The sequence below is a fragment of the Pteronotus mesoamericanus genome, unplaced genomic scaffold (genome assembly GCF_021234165.1).
Source record: "Pteronotus mesoamericanus isolate MK-2021 breed Mesoamerican mustached bat unplaced genomic scaffold, CSHL_Meso_final scaffold_1186, whole genome shotgun sequence".
Taxonomy (NCBI): domain Eukaryota; kingdom Metazoa; phylum Chordata; class Mammalia; order Chiroptera; family Mormoopidae; genus Pteronotus; species Pteronotus mesoamericanus.
The window spans coordinates 670,409-692,730 of NW_026555302.1; the positions used below are offsets into that span (position 1 = coordinate 670,409).

The 22,322-nt window shown below is 37.9% G+C and overlaps 1 protein-coding gene across 4 annotated transcripts in view; it reads left to right on the forward strand.

The window, feature by feature from the left end:
• Nucleotides 1–21,731, forward strand: part of RPS6KC1 (ribosomal protein S6 kinase C1) — a 149,902-nt gene extending 128,171 nt beyond the window's left edge. Inside the window, exons 12-14 of one of the 4 annotated variants that reach the window (XM_054587630.1) lie at nt 8,547–8,629; nt 9,925–10,020; nt 20,712–21,731. In XM_054587630.1, coding sequence (XP_054443605.1) covers nt 8,547–8,629; nt 9,925–10,020; nt 20,712–20,822 — 290 coding nt within the window. In that variant the 3' untranslated portion in view covers nt 20,823–21,731. The remainder of the gene's footprint in view (nt 1–8,546; nt 8,630–9,924; nt 10,021–20,711) is intronic. The other 3 variants (XM_054587629.1, XM_054587628.1, XM_054587627.1) reach the window with 3 other exon arrangements.
• The last annotated feature ends 591 nt before the right edge of the window (nt 21,732–22,322 follow it).

The window sequence follows — 22,322 nt, forward strand, 5'->3', positions numbered from 1 at the left end:
GATTATGTCAGCAGGCCAGCAGCCAGCTGTGACAGCCAGCTTACACTTTACAGCACGTTTCATGTACTTGTGCGTCTGGATTCCTTAGAGTGAAAGGGGCGGGGGAGAACTCGCGCTATCTCCCAGGCTTGGCTTCTTCCTGCTTACAGGGCTTTGCACCTTTTCCCTTGCCCTGTGCCATTCGTGCCAGAACAGACTGTAGCGATTGGCACCTCTGCAGAGGGGAGCACTGGGGGGTGTCCCTCCAATACCCCACCGTGAGCCACCGTCACATCTTGCTGGGACTCCTGCGTCATCAGCTGACTGACCTCCGTCCTCCCCCTGCTTTCATCTGTTTCATCCGGCAGCCAGAGTACGCTCTGGAGAGCGTTTGGAACTTTCTAGCCGGCTACGTGTAAAAGTGCCCGATGGGACCTAAAGAAAATGAATGGGACGAGGCCTTTTTAGGTGCTTTGAATGCCTTGAATGAACAGTGCTGCCATGCACAAGGTTGACATATTTCTTCAACAAACATTTACTGAGTGGCTCCTGTGTCCCAGGTACTGTGTCTAGGAGCTAGAAATAAAACATAATTGGTAAAATATTGACAGTTACTTTGAAGATTTATACAAAAAAAGAAACTACCCAAACAGAAGACCTATACCATTGGTTAATTAGGACATTAATAGACTTTTATAGGTGCATAGTTGTATTTATAGAATGGTAATTTACCAAGCTAACAAAAGATACGCTTAGCTGTTCCTTTTTTCTCTGTTTGGTTCCATATAATGTTGGACACAGAAAAATTCTTTCTTCTGTGTTTCTTTCTCTTTGCTCTTTAGTCATCAGCTGTAGTGGAAGACTAATGCTCAGCCCCTGCATAGAAAATCTTTATACACAGCAAGAGCTGGGGAGAGAAATTGACTAGAATTTTGTAATTCTAGTCCCTTTCAATTAGCAACAGATGCTGCAGGGAAAGCCTGCCTGTGTAGGAACATAGCACAATCACGGAGTACTCCTTGCAGAAAAAAATATGTGCTTTTCCTTGGTCCAGATATGTCAGTATGTCACTAATGATAGATTAGATTTTTTTTTTTTTTTTTAACCTTTCTGTACTCCTAAGGCGGTTAATGAAGTCTGTCTCCCTTGGAAGAAAGTTAACAAATTTTTGATAATTTGTAACAGCATTTTAAATCTTACTAACCACTTACGGAACTTGTGCAAAAATTTAGACACTCCAGCTTTTTTTCTGACACTATAAAAGTGTACATGGTGTTTAATTTTATAAGAATGTGGCTTAGTTTTCATATTATTAACTGAGGATTTGTCTTCTCTTCCAAAAGCCAATGTATTTTTGTTACTTATATTTCTTTTCCAAAAGAAAGAGCTGGAATTTCTTTTTAAACATTTTATTTATTTATCCCTAGATAGAGGGGAAGGGAGGGAGAAACAGAGGGAGAGAAACATTGATGTGAGAGAGAAACCTCAATCGGTTGCCTCTTGCATGCGCCCCGACTCAGGACTGGGCTGGCAACCCTGCGAACCGAGCTGGCGACCCTTTGCTTTGTGGAATGATGCCCGGCCTACGGGGCCACACTAGTCAGGGTGAGAGCTGGAATTCTTAAGGTGAATATTTTTAAATTTAAAAAAATATGTTTGAAAACAATTTTTTAAAATTAATTTGGAAAAAAATCCTGTCGCATTAGAAACATATATTTACTCTTCCTCCCCCAAATGTACTTACTACTGATTCTCATTTTAATGTGCTATATAACTCCGTGCCTTTAAACTTTTCCTGTCATTTCGATATTTGGATAGAGTGCTATGCCATTTATGTGACACATTCTTCCAGTATCTAAATGTTGGCTTAAATTGACAATTACATAAACACTTATTTGCAACAATTACTTTCTCATTGGGCTATATATGACCTCTTAATAACAGTTCCACAGATACTATCATTTTGGGTGAAAAGAAACAAGGCTTCTAAGATCCTCTTTATTAAGAAAAGTATAGTTAAAGAAAAGAGTTTAGGGAAAATATTTAAATACTGGTTCTAAATTAAGAGGGAATTTTTTTAATATATGAGATTCTTGTCTAAGAAAGTCTGTACTTCCTATATTTCCTGCCGTATCCTGGAAGGAGGACAGCGACAGCAGATGGAGGCTGTGGTTTTTGGAACGGGTGTGGGCAACTGTAGTGTTCATATTAGTGGAGGTAAGTGGAAGGATGAGATGTCTTGTGTAGGAAACAGGGCCAAGTGGCATCACCAGTTTGAAGGCGTGTCTCACGAAATCCATCAAGAACTACTCGGGTAATATCAGATTCCTTTGGTTGTCATGCATTGTCACAGTACCGTCCCTTAGAGAAGAGTGAGTTCTGAATTTGGGAAGCCAAGGGCACTACAGTCGCTTGGAATGCAAGATGATGATTCTTTATACAGCTTTGTAGAAAGGTTGGCCTTCATCTAAAGCTTGAGTTTGAACTGCATTTTCTAGTTCTTCCTATTTTCTATAAAATGTTCAGCATAGTGTTAACATTATCTTCAGTAATTTTTGAGTCGCGTCTTTGACAAATGTATGCAGTTTCAATCGCGTAGCCCTAAAAGCCAGGGTAGCTCCGTGCCTGCCATGCTTTCGGTGATGCTGAGTTCAGGCGGTCTGTCTTGTGTCTTTCCTCCTTCCTCAAGGCTGGGTGGATACTTCGGTTTTTTCCCCTTCACTTCTCATACAGATATAGATATTTTATGGTTTCTTGAGTCTAGGCTACCTTTTTTTAGACTCCTTTACTTCCCAGGAGTGAGGCTTTATAGTTCAAGTTTGGGGTCAGGGGTAACATTATTATTTTTGGGTATAGGAGGGAGACTTAGTAAACTCTGATTATCATAAGGACTGTAAAACTCTCCTGTTGTATGTTTTAGCAAGCCCTTTGACAGTATGGTTTACCAAGACAGCGTTATTTTTCTGAAAAATATCCTGGCTTGTTGAAGAGCGTTCTATGAGGTGTTAAACATGAGTAAAACCAGTGTAGGCAAAGTACATTTTATGTTGTGATATCTTTATTGTTATGTGAACTTACTTATTCACTGGTGAAATGAGATAGTTTGAATCATTAGTATGAATCAATAAGATTGTATGTTGTGTCAGAATTTGAGAACTGATAGTGCTTAAGTGAGAGTTCTAGAATTTTACGAAACTGGTCTCACATACTTAATGTCCTTAAAGTCTGGATGATTTGAAGTCTAACCTGGAGCCGATTCTTTCTCCATTGCACTGAAAGGTGGTAACAGTTGGATTCAGGGGCTCTGATTCATTCGGCTTGCCACCAGGCCTCTTGGGGAAAGGGAGGACCGGCTGTGTCTCGAAGGAGAAAGAGGTTGAGGGATGCCAGCTCCTTTTATTTTAGCCCAATCCCACTCTTGGGGCATCTCAGGTTAGTGGAGGGAGAAAAAGCAGTGAGAAAGGTTCATGAGCGCTTTTGCAGACACTTTCAGGATCCTGAAATTACAGGTAGGAAGAAAGGTAGAGGCCTGGCCGCCCTCATGTTCGGGGAAGCTCGGGGAAGCTCGGGGAAGCTCGGGGACAGACCCAGCCGGGCTCACGCAGCGGCATGGCAGGCGCCCGTCCATACTTTTCTGTGACTTAGAAAGGGAATATCTTTTTTTTTTTGAGTTTTTGTGGGAATAATCTGAGAATCTGTTTGTTTTCTCAGGGAATAGTTTATCCCCCCTCCCCCATCACTGTGCTGAAGCCCATGGTACTGCTGCACTTGTGGAGAATAAGGACGCTATTTTACCGCCCTGGAAATGGCCGATACGGACCATAGTGGGGGTGGGTGGGGCAGGCACAGAAACGTGACACGTTGGCTTTTGCAGGAAAAATAGTTTGAAAAGTGACAAAACAGTGGTAGGATATATCCTTTAAAACATGTTTCTGCTTTTTCAGAGATTAAAAAAATTTAAGGTAGGAGTTTAAAGGGATTGCTCAGCTTCACCATGTTTTATTCTTAAAATAGCCTGAAAAATTTATTTGGTATTTCTTTAAGTTTTCTACTTTTGAAGTTAGGCACATATTCCTGACTAGTCACCTGGTGTTTTTAGTAGGTATCACATAGCTTTACACACACACACACACACACACACACACACACACTCCGGCACAAATAATGCCCCCTTTTTTAAATTACAAAACCATAAGCACGTAATTCTGTAACATAGCAATATCACACTCAAGCACACGATATGACATTTCAGGTGAAGTATTCAAATTAAAACTATAAATTATTACACCCTACCAGCCACACTCAAGCAGGCCTTACTTCTGCTGGACCCTGTATAAATCAGTATTCTTGATTTATGCTTAGAAGTTTTGTAGGTTTTGCAAGTAAAGCAGTTTCAGAGCAGTACTTTTGACAGCCACACAACTTCAGGCTTCTCCTTTTTGGCAGTGCAATTTCAGGGTACAGCTTTACAATTTCAATCTAAGAATTAGCTTAGGGGCTAATTTATAATAATATTAAAATATTAGGGAATATTCAGATCGGGACTCATCAGACACTGGCAATTCACATTTGATGCAGCATATTGATTATTATCTACCTGTTTAGGACTCTGGCAGAACATTGCAGGGATTTCAAAGCAGCATAAAACTAATGAAACTAGTCCTTAGACTCCCTGGTGGAGCAGGTTCACAGAAACCAATAAAGAAATACACCTTGTCTGTCTCATGAAGTGCCTCTCAAACTTTTGTGCCCAAGGATCACAGAGGTGATAGGAAATGGGTACCCCAGGGGACTAGTGAAATATGATCCTGAAGTTCCTTTGAAGTCTTTCATCTTGCAAATCCATGCAAATTTTACATTCTCTTCTATAATGGATCCCTGTTTCTTATAGTAGTAAACCAGTATCCCACCCCCGCCCACACATAGAAAATTCTTTATGCTTGGGAAGATGTACTGTGCTTATTGGGTAGTTTCAAGGGCCCCGTCCCCCTAACACACACAGTGACACACATTCCTCCCTCACCTCCTGGGGGAACATGTCCAGCAGTGATATGGAGAACTGGCATAACATGTCGCTTTTGATGGTAATGGCACTTGGACCTTTGGCTGAATTTAAAAGGAGCCTTTGTAAATTGTTTGCCTTACCTACACTTATCTCAGTGACCCTCTTCTCTATTCTAACGGGAAACCTTTCTGAGCAGAGGCTTGGTGTAGGGCTTTAGAGCTCCTCAGGGCATGTTGTGAGACCCTATAAAACCAGCTTTTTTTCACAAGTTTTGATTGGTCAGATGTCCCTCTTTTCCCAGGACATTCAATTACTATATTCTTTCTTCTCCAAAGTCACCCTACCCAAGTAAGTTCTCTGTAAGTTTGCTTGGAAGTTTTAAATAATGTGCGTAAAATATTAGACATAGTTCCTTACATATAGTAAGCAGTCAATAAATGTTTGCTGCTATTTCATCGTTGCAATGATCATTATGCAGTGTGTGCCTACTATGAGCAGAGCAACAAATCATACATGGGAAGGGAGCCTTGGTGTTAGCCTCATCAGAACAGATGGCAGACCAGTAATTTTGGGTCTTGACTTGTGAACATATATCACCTTTATTATAAAACTAGAAAATACTTGCTGTATGGTTAAAGAAAATGGAGTAGCTTACATTCTTGAGCAGAAACATATTAAAAGATAAAACCGTTAACTATGCCAGCAGGAAAAGTGATTCTAGTTTTTCACTCTTCAGCGGTGTGGCGAGAGCGCAGGGTTCTGTGGAGGAGCAGGGCCGAGCTGTGCCACTGCGTGTGCTGCTTGAATGACTGATGGGTGGAGACCTCATAGCGCGGGCCTGGTTGTACGCATGCCTGAGTAAGCTAGGCATTTGAATGTTATTTAATGGTCAATGAGAAGCCATTTCAGAGTTTTGAGTAGGAATATGATGTCTTTGACTACTTAAACTGGAAGGAAATGCGCAAAAAGTTGTATTTGATGATAGGAACATGGTAAAATTCTTTGACTTTTGTAAAGTTCCTGAGAACATACACTCCTTCTAAGGTTTTTAGAGCTCACTTTCGAAGGTGTCAGTGGCTCTCTGTGGGGAGGTTGTGAGTGGGGGTGGAAGCGGTGTGTTTGAACCTGGGAGGCCCACCCCCAGCGCTTTGAGTGAGAAACCACGGGGGAATTGTCCTTGAAGAGAGTCTCTATTTTAGGAAATCACTGATCTCAGATCTAACCCTCATATTGTGGATGAGATCAAGTGGATCCCTCAAGGCTCTTCGCCCAGAACTCCTGCCTCCTGGTCTGTTGCTTCCTGTAGTATGTAATACCAGTGAGGTTGTGGGTGAGCAGACGCTCAGGAAGGATGGACCTACCTATAGCTTTGCCTTCCCTGCTCCAACAAGCCTAAATGTTTTCATGTCATCTTTTCATACATTTTAAATTGTGCCACTTAGATATTCATGGAGGTTAATAAGTATAGAATGAAAATAAAATCTTATTACCGCAGAGACAAATCATAACACATTTTGTCATATCGTCTCACCAGCCTTTTTTTAAATACATAATTTTAAAGTTAAAATTCTGTTGTTTTAGAGCTTTTTTTTTTAAAGTTTAATCTCTCCAGGTATTGACTGAGATACTTTAAACTTTGCCTGAATACGTCATCTTAAATGATTATGCTGCAGTATTCCGCCATAGGGAGTGCCACTCTGTATCAGGAAATCTCTGTTGTTAGAGTTCTCAGTGTTTAAAACAAGCTACTTTTTTATAAAAACCAGCGGACCTCAGAGGATTAGAAGGCTTGGTGTGAGAGCAGCTAGTCAGAGAATGGAGGTGGCGGTTTGCCCTGAAGCTCAGCGGGGGCGGGAAGGCTGGGGAGGGCCTGTGTGAAGGGGTGTAGATCTATGTATGTCAGGAAACCCAGAGGAAGAGCGAGGATGCGGGGATATGGACGAAATTTGCTGAAATGGGGTACTTTCACTATCTTGCACAGAAATGGCTCTTTTTTCTTTCTCTGGTCCATATGACCTTTGTTTCAAGACTGAAAGCTCAAGCTATTTTATCAGTTTCGTGGTTCTCCCACACTTAGATTCACTACGTATTGGTTAAAAGGCAGGTGCCTGAACACCACTTCCAGTGACTACTTTCTTCTTCTTCTTCTTCTTTATTTTGGTATATATAATTATGGCATATTTATTTATTTATTTTTGTTTTTTAAATTATATTTTATTGATTACGCTGTTGCAGTTGTCCCAATTTTCCCCATTTGCCCCCCTCCACCCAGCACCCTCTACTCCCCCAGGCAATTCCACAAACCATTGTTTATGTCCATGGCTCATGCGTGTAAGTTCTTCGGCTACTCCATTTCCTGTGCTGCACTTTACATCCCCGTGGCTGTTCTGTAACTGCCAATCTGTGCTTCTTGAGCCCCTCACCTCTTTACGTAGTCCCCCACACCCCGCTTCCATCTGGCAGCCATCAAACTGCTCTCTGTGTCTATGATTCTGTCTCTGTTCTTGTTTGCTTAGTTTTTTACATTCAGTTGTTGATAGGTATGTATTTATTGCCATTTTATTGTTTCTAGTATTGATCTTCTTTCTACTCCAAACTTCTGGAACATTATTGTTATGAATTGTGGGCTACCCACAGACAACTAATAAGTACGTTTTGTCATTCAAAAAGAAATGATAAGGCTTAGTGAGTAAGACTTAATGACTAATGGAATGTCATTAGGAAAGGACAAGAATACGACAAAGATGACTTAAGTGCTAAACGCCTCAGAAATGGTGAATGAGGAGTTTTTGCTGATTTGTGGAGAAGCCTGAAAGAGGGCTCCAGAAACTCATATTACATCTAAGGAACTTGTGCTGCTGCGATGGGGATAACACAGATAAAATTGTCATTTGTGGATGCTCTAAAATCCCTTACCGTAACCAATGGTTTTAGTTGGGACTTAAAACAACATATCTCTGTACTTACAATAACAAAATGCGTAAATTTGCATTGCACTTGCTTCCGCCTTAGTTGAAATCAATTGATTTTATAGGAGAGGGGATGATACTGTGAACTAGGTCTTAGTTCTGCTACTGATTTACTAGGTGACATTGGACAGGGCCATTTCACCTCTCTGGTTTCTAATCTGTACAAGGATAATTAATACTGGTTTAAACGATTTTTGCAGTTTCTTTTGAACCTAGGGTTTTTATTTTAAAACAAAACCTGACCTCTGAGGTAGAGTTGGCTATACTTTCTCAAATTTGAAAAATTAAGCAAAATGCTAATCTAGTAGATTCACGTAACTTTTTTAAGTATAACATCTTGAAGGTGTCCCTCTATCAACCAAAGAACAAATGTCTCGGTTTAATATATGACTGTGTCACAAAAAAAAAAAAAAAAAAATTGCAACCACAGTAGGTGACCAAAGGGATAAGTAACTTTCAGGAATTTTGAAAGCCCAGTAGTATTTAGTATATGCTCTCTCAGCATTAAAAAGGTCACCTTGCTTATACATGTTAATTTTGAAAGTTTAATTGACCTTTGGAATTTTAATATCAACCTTTTTTGGTGTATTTAGAGGTTGGAGCAATCACTGAAGAAACCGAAGCCTGCGATTGGTGGAGTTTGGGTGCTGTCCTCTTTGAACTTCTCACTGGCAAGGTAAGCAGTGACCTGGACGCTTAATAAGCTTTACCCAGATGCTACCTTGATTTCAAATTGAGTACATTTAGCCTTTGCCTTTAGTGTTTAGATCAGGGTCTAGGTAAGAAAACCTTTGCGATATATACGTTTCTCAAGATTCCAGATTTTTTTTGTTTTTGTTTTTCTTTACAAAAACAGAGTTGCATTACACTGAATAAATTGATGGTAAATTCTGTTATGTCGCAGTGTTAGTACACAGTAGGATATAAGACTAAACATGGTTTCTTTTCATTTTTTATGATTCACTTTTAACAAGAGTTCGTCCTGTAAGGTTCATGCTAGGATGTATTAGAATTCTCTGGGTGTTTTAAACATCTTGTCTGAAGTCAGGAGGGAATTCTCATTTTAGAAAATTAATGTAGATATGAAAAGGAACATCTTTTTTCTCACTACTGTAAATGTTTCCTATCTGTGCTAGTTTAAGGACAGCATTTATACTCTTTCTGATCAATAACTTTTAAGTAAGACCTTTGCGGTTAATAGACTAATAGAGTGCTGTACAAATTGCCTCCTGGGAAGAAAACAGAGGAAATAAATGGTCATACTTTTGTAAGTAGTCATTTATCTTAAATATGTAGATAAGACTGAATTCCCAAGATAGTTGTAGAATTTACAAATCACCTATACACACACTTAAACCATAATGTGCTATACATATGTAATGTATTATTATCAACAAATTGTAATATTTGAAGGTTTTTAATACATTAAAAAATCTTAGTGATATCTAAAGTCCCTTTTTAGTTTTTTGGTGTTTTGTTTTTTTTTAACTTTTTCTTTACTGATTTTAGAGAGAGGGGAAGGGAAAGATATATAGAGAGAGAGAAACACCGATGTGAGAGAGAAACACTGATCGGTTGCTTTTTGTAGGTGCCTCAACCTGAGGTCGAACCCTCCAACCCAGGCACATGCCCCGACCAGGAATAAACCCATGACCTTTTTCAGTTTGCAGGGCGATGCCCAAACCACTGCGCCATACCAGCTAGGGCCCCCTTTTTAGTTCTGATATGTAATGTAAGCTCTTCTGTTGATGAGCCATTTTCTTTATAACTAAGGCAAAAGGGCTGGTTGCATCAGCCTATGATGTGATTTTGCTGATTGCCTTCATTCCATTGGAGGTTTTGTAGACTGAGACCCCGTCCTAAACTGCTTAGGTGGCACTTCTGATTACTACCCCTCAGTTAAGGTTGTTGTCGAGTTCTCTGTGCTCCCTACCTCCTGGGATAAGAAGTGTACCTGATTGATTGTTTCAGACGCTGGTCGAGTGCCATCCAGCAGGAATAACTACTCACACTACTTTGAACATGCCAGAATGTGTCTCTGAAGAGGCTCGCTCACTCATTCAACAGGTAATTGACCTATTGGCCAAGTCTTATCAACCATGCAAATTAGTAGAGCCTGCCACTCCAAAACCTTAAAGAAATTAGTTTTGGGCAAGAAAGACCTGTTACTAATTACAAATTCAGAACTAATACTGTATATCTTTAGGTTTCAGCTATTATCTAAGTATTGTTGAGGTCAAGGAGAACAGGTAAAGCTCATTGGTATTTTTTAAAAAATCCATGCTAATGTTTAGTCAATTTCATGTATTTGTGTAGGCATGAGATTTTAAGTATTGCTTTTCCCAGGGGTAGGCCTAGAACTTAGCGAGCTTCTGAAATTGCTTTGCTACATTGAAAATGCTCCTCTAGTTTTGAATAGCAAATTTGGTGAGTGCACTGAGGTTGTCACTGTTGTGGTATGATAGACTCACAGCAAATCAGCAATAATTGTCAGGCCTGGGATCCATATATTTTTATGAAAAATATAAAGGGAAAGGTTATTTGAAAAAGATCAAGAACTAAAAAAAAAAGAAAAAGATCAAGAACTAAAGTTTTTGTTTAAAGAAACATGAATTTTTTTTAAATCAGGGAAAACAAAATTTTTAAAAAAGGGAGACGGGCTAATATATCAAGAAGAGAAATACCTAGCATCCTCTTGAAGAGTGATTTTGGATCCATTCAACAAATATAGGCAAGGGATGGCGCTGTGAGCTATGAAGGTAAGATGGAAATAGTTGTATCACAGATGGATGTGATGAAGGCTTTCAGATAGGTTTAAAGAATACTTTGGCAAGTGAAGATAAGGAGGGGTTATTGTTGATGCAGTTGGTAGTATTAGGAAAATTTTTGTGTAGCGGGTGTTATTTTTGCGGAGATTTAGGTTGATTTTTGGCATGATGGGTTGGATGTGGAATAGCTAGGTGGAAAGGACAGCTTCAACAAAGGATAAAGTCTGAAAGACTCAATTTGGGAAATCAAAAGTTTGGTTTATCTAGAGTGGAGGAATACATGTAGGGATGGGTAATAGTAGTAGATGAATATGAAAAGAGAAGTTGGGATTCTGTCATGGGGTTCTACCTCATGAGCACCAGGGAGAGTGATAATACGTAATTCAGTAAAAAAATTGAGATTTGGAGTTTTCGTCCAGAATAGTGGAAGGATCAGAATTGCACTTCACGAAGATTCTGAAAATATAAAGCAATGTAATCAGGTTGGAAATACTGGGATGAGAATGCCCTGAGCCCTTTGCAAAAGGATTAAGAAATAATACGAAAGCATATAAACCATTTCATTCTAATGGGAGAAAGGATAGCTACCCACTTGATTTCATCTTATTTTTTGCAGCACAAAAAAGGTAAATTTAAAGAATTTTTTTGGTAAATAATTTAAGGAAGGCTAGCAACTTCCATTATTGTTTGTTTGTTTCCCTTCCCTAAAGAAGTAATTATTATACAGGATGGGGCAAAAGTAGGCTTACAGTTGTTCATATGGAAAATAATAAATAATATAAGAATAAAACTGTTTCTTGTGCTCACAACTGTAAACCTACTTTTGCCCTACACTGTATAATATCGAGAATAGAATTCCTTGCATTAATTTATAAAGGTGTGTTGCTCCTGTCTTTATTAGAAATTCTGTTGTAAAGAGGAGTCTAGGCTTACAGTATGTTAAATCCCCAAATACAGATACTTAAAGCTTATGTAGTAAATCAGCATTCTGTCATTGGCCTGTCTAAGGAAACTACCACTCATATCGAGGAAACATCATCAGGAAAGGGAAAAGGGGTCTCTTGGCGTGATTAGCAATTTGTCACTTTACTTTCCTCTTCCACTACCTCACAGGTTATAGAGGTCATTTAAAAAAATCACAAAATGATTTATTTGGAAATAATTATTCTGCTTTGGGGAGATTTCTCCTCTTTGGTCTGTCAGCTCCTTGCTTTCTTCCTAGATTTCCTAAGGCCCTGTTCCCGTGGATCTGTCACCTCAGTCAAGTGAATGGTACTAAAGTAAACATAGTTGCATTTTAAATGCAGTTTTTAAAAAAGCTGCTTATATTTTACAAATCCTCAGAGCATGTATGTTTGTACTTTACAGTGTACGTTTAGTTAATTATGACACAGTTGCTTAGTCAGTTGAGAGATTATTATATGAAGAAAAACCCCTTCAAAACAAATTTCTGTGTCTTTATCACTCAGCTTTATTGCCTGTTCTACAGGAACAAGGAGGTTGGCAGTGACTGTCTTGGATTTGCCACTGGTTGACACATTCTCTTAAGTGGTGGAATCTTTGTGTGCTCTCTCGCGAGGCCTGGTACAGCCTTTAAAATGGCAGAATAAGCAAGATGGTCAGAGTAAAACAATTATACTTTTGCCTATAGATTTATACTTGTAGATGTACAGAAGAGTCCATGAACTAAGTGAATTGACTTTAGTAAAATGCAAATATGAACCTCTTCTGGAATTTCATAATGAGGTCATGTTTTAGATAGGATAGAATTGTAACAAAGAAGAAACTTACATGTTTCCTGAAATAGTAAAAAATATGCTATACTTCTAGTTAATTCTTACCAATATTTGATATTTTAAATTTATATTAAAGTGTCTGATACCTTCCACATTTCAGTCAGTAGATATGAATTGTCTGATTTTGAAAATGGGTTTGATACGTTTAGGCTACTCTTATGTTTGTTTCATAATAGCTTTTCTGCTAACACATTTTAGCAGCTGATAATATAATAATTCTTGGGGCAGTTAGATTTAATAAACAGTAGTCATTTTTGAGTGCTAGATACAATAATTTCAAGTTAAAAGACTGTGAGCACAGTCTTTTGAAATATATGCTTCACCCCTTTGTGGGCTTGGTCATATCAAAGTGAAGTGCTGTGTGTGCCGATCACACGCTCTGAGGCGGGCAGCAGTGCGGTTCGGAGCGTGGATTCTGGAGCCGTGGTGTCTGAACTCAAATCTTGTCTTGGCTGCTTCCGACTTCCCTGAGTCTCTGTTTTCTCATCTCTGAAATAGAGAAAATAATAGTAGATATTCATAGAATTGTGAGTTAAATGAATGAACCTGTACGAAACCCTTAGAATAATGCCTAGCACACAGAAAGTGGCAGCATAAGTGTTTTGTATTATTATTATTATTGATAGGAGACAGTGTTGAAGGTTCACGACATATAGAGACCTGTGATGTGATGAAGGATGTAGTTGAATTAGAGGGTTGCTAACATAAGAGTGAGGCAGCTGCTGCTGATATGATGAAAAAGTCTCAGAAAAGCAGTGGACTGGCATGTAATAGGAAATCAATTGATATTTTTCACACAAATAATGGAATGAATGAATCACAAATGAAAGAGAAAATAGAAATAAAGGAAAAAGAACAAATAGGAGTTGTGATTAAATGTGAACAGTGGGATTTTCTATGTGTACAGACTCATTAATGTAAAGAAATTATTTAAATATTTTAGTTACAGTTGGCTAAGTTTTATGGAAAAATTATTTGCTATGGAAGTATTCTCAGATTTGAATGGTATATGAGGAAGTTGGCAAATTCTTTCCTCAAAAAGGGAAATTATAAAGTTAGACGGAATTGGCAAAAACAGCCATCTCAGTCCTCTGGAAATTGATCAAAGAAATAAAAAGATTGAAAGGTGTTTAAGTTTGAAAAGCAGTGGAACCTGGGCAGGAACAGTGGCGCTCCCTGGCCTTCTGGCCCGTTGTCCTCCCTGCTGGTCAGGTGTGGAGGCCCTGCCGGGCAGGACAGGCCGCGGGAACCCACCCAGAGGCTGCGAGCGCACGCGCAGGGGCAGCGAAGGCGCCCTGTGGAAAGCCAGACCAGGGCACACCTCAGCGCAGCCTAAATTTGGAATGTGTTCTCATTGGCAGAGGATGGAAGCTTTAGTGGCTGTGGTATTTTTTTCTCCCCATTTCCTCACGCCCCTTCTTTTGGTAGCTGTCATCATGCTCTCTGCATCTATGGGTAGATTTCTGTTTTGTTTTTCCAGATTCCACATATAAGTGAAATCATATGGTAATGACCTTTCTTTGTCTGATTTAGTTCACTTAGCATAATACTGCCTGTGTCCGTCCATGTTGTTGTAATGGCAAAATTTCATTCTTTTTTTTGTTGCTGAATAATATTTTATTCTATGTATATACCACATTTTCTTTATCCATTCATCTATTGATAATGGATACCTTGGTTCCCTCCCTCCATATCTTGGCTTTATAAGTAATGCTGCAGTGAAGATAAGGGCGCATATGTCTTTTCTTTGAGTAAATACTGGAAGTAGAATTGCTGGATTGTATAGCAGCCCTATTTTTAATTTTTTGACCAGTCTTCATACTGTTTTCCATAGTTGCTGTATGAATTTACAGTCCCATCAAGTATACAGGGTTCCCTTTTTCCCACATCTTTGTCTGCATTTGTTATTTGTTGATTTTTTGATGATAGCCACTCTGACAGGTATGAGGTGGTATCTCATTGTGGTTTTGATTTGCATCTCTGATGATGAATGATATTGACCACCTTTTCATAGGTCTGTAAGCCATATGTCCCCTTTGGATAAATGTCTGTTCATGTCTTCTGCCCATTTTTAACTGGGTTGTTTGCGGGGGTTTTTTGCAGAGTGGGGTGGTGGTGGTAGTTAAGTTGTATGAGTTTCTTCTATGCTTTGGATATTAACTCTTTACTGGATGTATCATTTGAAATATTTTCTCCCATTTAGTAGGTTTTCTTTTCATTTTGTTGATGCTTTCCTTCACTGTGCAAAAAATTATTAGTTTGATGTAGTCCCATTTTTTTGTTGTTGTTGCCCTTGGCTGAGGTGACTTATGCTAAAAATATCGCTAAAAGCAATTTTCAGAGAGTTTACTGCTTATGTTTTCTTCGAGGAATTTTATGGTGTCAGATTTTACAGTTAAGTCTTTAATCCATTTTGAATTTATTTTTGTATATGATGTAAGAAAGTGGTGTGATTTTATTATTTTGCATGTATCTGTCCAGTTTTCCCAATACACTTATTGAAGAGAGTGTCTTTACCCGATTGCCTCCATTGCCATATTTGAATGCAACCTCTTTTTCAATCACTGGTTGGCCACTAAGTTATACAGACACAGGGATGACCCCTAGGAAGCCAAGGTTAGAGAAAGAAACAAGAAAAAGTGAGCAGAGATATCAACAGCTGCTTGTTACAGTGGCGTGGGGGAAGCAGATTTACAGATTTACCTGAAACAAGTTACTAAACCATCCGACAGCACTGCTCACAATCTTCATGGGAAGAACATCAGACTTCAGAGTTGCTAAAATATATTTTCTAAAATGTCCCTTTTCCAGAAAATATTATAAGACATACAGAAATTTTAAAAGTATGACCCGTATGCAGGGTTAAAAAGCAAGTCAATAAGAGTTTTCTCTAAAGTATCCCCATATTTTGGATTTTTCAAAGTGGTTAGTATAATATGTTTAAAGAATGAAGGGAAACTATATTTAAAGAATTAAAGGAAAGTGTGACAATAATGAATCAACAAATAAAGTTTCTCAATAGGAATTTAAAAATTATGTTTTTAACAAAAGAACCAAATAGAAATTCTTTAGTTCAAAATACAGTAATTGAAATGAAGGAGTCACTAAGGGAAACAAATTCATTATAGTATTTTAACAGTGAATTTGAGATGAAGGAAGACTCAGTGAATTTGGAATAGAACAATAGAAATTATTCATTCTGAAAAACAGATGAAAAAAATGCACAGGGCTACAGAGACCTATAAGAGAGTATCAAATATATCAAAGTGAAAAAAAATATCGATATACATATAATGGAAGTTCCAGAAGGAAAGGAAAAAGGGGAAGGGGCAGCAAAAATATTGGTGGAAATAATAGCTGAAAATGCTGAATATGATGAAAAACCTTGATATGGATTGAAGAAACTCAGTGGACCCTAAGTAGGAAAATACAAAGAGATCCACACATAGACACATTATGAGCAAATTATTGAAAGACAAAGAAGAAGATTTTGCAAGCAGTGAAAGAGAAACTATTTGTATATAAGGGAACATTAATGTATGACTGCTCATCAAAAACAGTAGAAGACAGTTAATTACATTTGTTGTGATGATCAGTTGATAATATATACAAATATCATCATTATGTGGTTCACCTGAAACTAATATAATGTTGTATGTCAACTACACCTCAACAAAAAAAGGAAAAAGAAGATAGAAGACAGTGAAATGACATACTCAAAGTGCTGAAAAGAAGTAACTTTTAATCCTTCCAAAACACAGATGAAATAAAGAAATACCCTGCCTTACAAGAAATAATACATGAAGTCCTTCAGGCTGACAGGAAAAGACACCATATAATACCTCGACTCTATAGAAGGAAATGAAGAATCCTAGAATGGTAAATAGGAGTTAGTACAAAAGACTAAATATATATTTTTTCTCATTTCATTTCTAAACTTCTTTTAAAAGACATGAGATTATATGCAGCAATAATAATAACACTGTGCTATTGGGTTTATAACATATATGAATGCAACATGTATTGAGTTCTGCCCAGAAAAGTCCAACCATTGTAAATATGATGAGAATGGTTTGCGCTGACATCAGTGTAACCTGGCAGCCAAGGAGAGTGGACTGGAATGCACATGTGTGAACAATGACGACTTCATCGTACTAGGGGGCCACTGAGTGAGCATGTGTATTTTGTGATCATTGCATTCAAAATGACTGAGGGAGTAAAGTAATGAATCTGCATCAAATTTTGTTTTAAGCTTGAGCATTCCTCCTTAGAAACTATTTGGATGATTCAGGAGGCTGCAGCTATGGGCAACTGGTGATTGGCAGCTTCATCACGGCAATGTGCCTACTCAGGCATCACTCCTCATGCAGAGTTTTTTGTTAAAGCATCACATCATCGAGATGACTCACTCCCTCTGCAGTCTAGATTTGGTGCCCTGCAACTTCTGGTTTTTCCCAAAACTAAAATTACCGTTGAAAAGGAAGAGATTTCAGACCATTGATGAAATTCGGGAAAATACAACAGGGCTGCTAATGGCAATTGGGAGAACTGTGTGAAGTCCCAAGGTGCCTACTTGTAAGGGGACTGAGGTGTCATTGTCCTATGTACAGTGTTTCTTGTATTTTCTTCAATAAATGTCTATATTTTTCATACTACATGGCTAGATACCTTCTGGACAGACCCTGTATAATAATAATAGACAAAGCAAGGTAGAGGAAATGTAGGTATAGTGGAGCAAAGTTTCTCCATTTTACTGGAATTAAGTTAGTATTAATCTGAATTAGATTGTGATAAACTAAAATGTATATTATAATTTTTAAAGCAACCACTAAAAAAATTAGTAGAGGAACTGAAATACTACAATAAAAAGTATTTGACACAAAGAAAGAAGTAAGAGAGGAATAAAAAGGACAATAGATGTAGAAAACATCTATTAGAAGTAGCAAAATAGCAAATATAAACCCAAGCTATTAATAATTACATTCAATTTGAAAGTCTAAACATGCCAAACAAAAGGCAGCGATTGTTGACCTGTATAAAAAAGTAAGATCCCAATATCTTCTGTATATGAGAGACACAGTTTAAGTTCAAAGACACAAATAAGTTAAAAGAAAAAGGATGGGAAAAGAAAGCTGTGCAAATAGTAACCTTAAGAGAGTGGGAGTGGCTGCATTATATACCAAACAAAATAGATGTCAAGGTAAGAAACGTACTAGATACTGAGACAGGTGTTTCTTAATGATAAAAGGGTCAGTACTTAGAAGATATAACAATTATAGATACATTACTCTAATAACAGCCTCACAACATATGAGGCACGATTTGACTAAAGGGAAAAGTAGGCAATCCAGTCATAATAAATGGAAGCTTCATTACTCCATTCTTGATAATCGATAGAAAATGAGCAAGGATACAGAGAAGACTTGAACAACATTATCAGACAACTCTCATTGACGTATGCAGAGAACAGTTCATCCAGTGGTTTCAGAATACGTTTTTTATCACATATATATGGAACATTCTCCAAGATAGATTATATAATATGCCATAAAACAAGTTTTAATATTTAAAAGGATTGAAATCATAAAACATACTCTGACCATAGCAATTTAATTAGCAATCATCAACAGAAGGAGATCTTGTGAGTCCACAAGTGTTTGAAAATTAAACAACACACTTCTAAATAACCTATGAGTCAAAGAAAAAAAAATCCCAAGAGAAACTATAACATGTTTTTAATGAACTAAAAACAAATACAAATACATAATATATCAGAATGTATAGGATGCAACTAAATCAGTTTTTGAGGAAAATTTATGGCTTTAAAGACCTATATCAAAAAAGAAGGCCTCAAATAAAAATCTCACCTTGCACCTTAAGGAACTAGAGAAAAAAACTATAAAAAGCAAAGTAAATCTAAGCAAGCTGAAGAAAGGAGGCAGACATCAGTGAAACAGTAAAGAGAAATAAGAGAAAAATCAAGATATTGACAAGTTCTTTGAAAAGATCAGCAAAATTGGGAAACCTTTAGGTGACTGCAAAATGTATATGAAAAGGCAAGGGACCTAGAATATCCATAATAGTCTTAAAGAGAACAAAGTTGGAGGACTTACACTACCAGATTTCCAGTCAGTATAAAGCGACCGTAATTGCCGGTACTTAATTACTGTGTTATTGGAGCAAAGACAGGCATATAGATCAATGGAATGAAATTGAGAGTCCATAAATAAAACCATACTTTATTGTCAGTTGATTTTCTATAAAGATGCCAAGATAATTTGATGGTGAAAAAGTCTTTTCAACAAATGGTGCTGGGAAAATAAAATATTTGCATGTAAAACCAAAATAAACTAAGACCTTTACTTCATGTCATATGTAAAAATTAGCTCAAAATAGCTCATAGACCTATGGGAGCTAAAACTATAAAAATTGTAAAAGAAAACAGGAGAAAATCTTCATGACCTTGGATTAGGAAAAGAGTTCTTAGCCATAATACCAAAAAGAAAAAATTGATAAAGGTGGGCTTCCTTAAAATTAAAACTTTTATACTTGGAGACATTAGTAGAAAATGAAAAGACAAGCCACAGACTGGGAGAAAATATTTGCAAACCACGTGTCTGATAATGAACTTGTATTCGGAACGTGTAAAGAACTCTCAGAACTCAGCAAGCAGACAACTCAATATAAAAATGGGCAAAGATATACCAGTGAAGCTGTATGAAATGCTAAGAAAGATATGAAAAGATGCTCCCATCACCAGTCATTAGGAGGTACAAATTAAAAACATAATAAGATACCACTGATACCCGCCGGAAGAGCTACAGTAAAAAAAAGGTAGATGGTATCAAGCATTGGAAAGGATGCAGAAGAACTGGAGGCCTCATATTGTTGGTGGGAATATAAAATGGTACAGCTACTTTAGAAAAGTTTGGCAGTTTCTTCAAAAGCTGAACCTGAACTTACCACATGACTCAGCAGTTCCACTCCTAGGAATGTTCATAAGAGAAATGAAAACATATGTCCACACCAAGACATACATGCAAAGGTAAATAGCAGTTATATTCATTAGAGCCCTGACCTGAAAAGTGCCCAGGTGCGTCAGCTGGTGAATAGAGTAACAAAATGTGTTATAGTCAAACAGTGGAGTGCTAGTCAGAAATGAAAAGGAATGGATTGTTGATGCCTGCTGTAACATGGATGAATCTCAAAAACATGCAAAGTGAAAGAAAGCTGCAGAAGACAGTGGACTTTATGATTCCACTACATGAAACACCCAGAAAGAGCAAGTTTATAGAGACAGACAGCAGACCAGTGGTTGCCTGGAGCTGGGGATGGCAGTGAGGACTAACTGTAAACAGCGTGAGGAGACTTTTCAGGGTGATCAAAGTGTTTGTTCTAAAACTGGATAGTGCTAATGCTTGTGCAACTCTTTAACTTTACTTAGAATCATTGAATCGTACACTTCCAGTAGGTGAATTTTATGCTGTATAAATTGTTCCTCAGTAAAGCTGTTGAAACAAAAATTTGAAGATGTGTGAATGTCTGAAGACACATTCTTCCAGCATTCCCATGATTGCAATAGGTTATATATGAGTACTTCTGTTTCCCACACTCTGTTACATATGATATTATTAACTTATTTTATACATGAATTCTAATAGTGAAGAAGTCAAAACGCATTTTACTCATTGGATCAAATTATTCCACGTGACTCAGTTATTCTAAAGAAGACAATTTTGGAGTATGAATTGACTAATTTAGACTTGAGGTAAAGTTCAGTCCCAGTGCACATATCCTTCACGAGGGGTTGAAAGACATGTCGTGCCTCCCAAACTTTCTGTGTAGTCATGAAAGGAATAACTGGACCTCTCAGAACTTGGTGCAATATCAAATTAATGTCACACTGTACATTTAGAGTAGGAAATTCATAGGTATAACTATATGAGGATGAGAGAAACAAAGCAAGCTACTCAAGGTCATGTTTCAAATCAGTTGAAAAGCCATAAAGTCAGATACCCCCGACCCCACAGCTAGAGTGATGCTAGACGTAGCTCCTTTCAAGAAAATACAGTCGGCTGGCTATTAAGTCCATCTGTCACTGGGGTTGAATTTACAAGTTCTTTCCTTTTATACTTTTTGTTTTCCTTTGATTTGCTTATTGGATTCCTGTTAGTCACTAAATCCTCTTTTTTAGCTCTTGCAGTTCAACCCTGTGGAGCGTCTTGGTGCTGGAGTTGCCGGTGTGGAAGATATCAAATCTCATCCATTTTTTACCCCTGTGGACTGGGCAGAGCTGATGAGATGAACGTAACGCAGGGTTGTCTGTGCACGTTCTGACCTTCCCTGGGACAGGCGTCCCCAGCGCAGAGGCCGCTGTGCCTCCCAGTCACTTACAGAGCACCGAAGCATTGGGGTGAGACCGGCAGAGGAAATGGGCGATGAAAAGGCTGAAAGAGAACAACTCCCTTACAGTTACTGTCGGGACAAGATATTGGCTACACTTGCAAGGGGCTGTTACGAACAAGCCTTTAACCAAGATGTGATCTTTATATCTGCACTTAGTGTTTGCACATGAGTTGTAAAGCCCGCTGAAAGGAATGCCCATCAAGAACGTCCTCTGATCTGAAACTCCAAGTGTACAATGAAGTGTTACTTGAAAGGAGGACCTTTATATGGCAGCTAACCATGCTTCCCGCTAGCCAAGATTGTTTTATATGATCAAATTAATATTTGTTGAATACTATATGAGAAGTGCTTCATGCATAATGTCATCTGTGGAGCTTAAAAAAGTGAAGGAAAAAAAGAATATACTCATCATGTCTGATAGGAAACACGTATCACAATGCTATGTGATTAATGTATGCTGAATGTGGTCCCAAATTGTTTCATACTTTCAGAAGTCCACATGAAAAGGAAACACTTCATCGTGTCAACTTTGCACTTGGTTGGTTGGTACTGTTCACGGAAGGGTCCATACAAACACTTGCTCTGTCTCTCTCCTCAACGCTACTTCCTACACCCCTGGCCTATGCTCTCATTTTCCGTTCTTCCTACCCCTACTAATAATACATATGCAACAAAAAGGGAATATGTCCCCAAGTTGTATCATCTTAATAAGGATTAAGAAATCATGATGTAAAATAAATGTGGTAAAAATTTAAATCTCTCCGTCATTTAATTGCGTAGGGTTTCTTTTTTGTTTGTTTGTTTTTTTAAAGAAAGACTTCTCTTCCTTTTATTTTGGAATGTTAGAAATTTCTATTTCTTATACTTGACATCATTTCAGTTTTTGGCTTGGTATACTAAGAACCAAAGGATCTCATCATCTAAATGGAATTGAATGGCAGTCCTATTTTATTACTTATAGTGACAGGATTTCCAGATGTGACCTCCAAATTTACCTGACATTTTGTAGAAAGAATATGAATATTCTCCCATCTTCAAACATTTGTATTACTTCTTTCTGTTGCTAAGATACGTCCTGTGGTTATGAATTGTTTAAAACAATTTACAAATGTTTTATAGTGTTAATGTATGGTTCTTTTTTTTTTTAAACTTTATTCAGAGAAGAAAGAATAAGTTGCTATTTCCAAGTTTGGAGCTACCAGAAACAGCGCAAGCTTTCTGTATGTTTTAATCCTTTGTATTTTTGAGGGATGTGGGAGAGTCCACCCCTATTCCAAGAGCATCTGCCATCTGCCATCCGTCAGGTCCTCCCATCAAATTAAATAGAAGCAGAAAATGCTTTAGTGAAACAAAGGAAATGTGCAAGCGTTTTCCCTTTTTCTGTTATCCTACTGCCCCT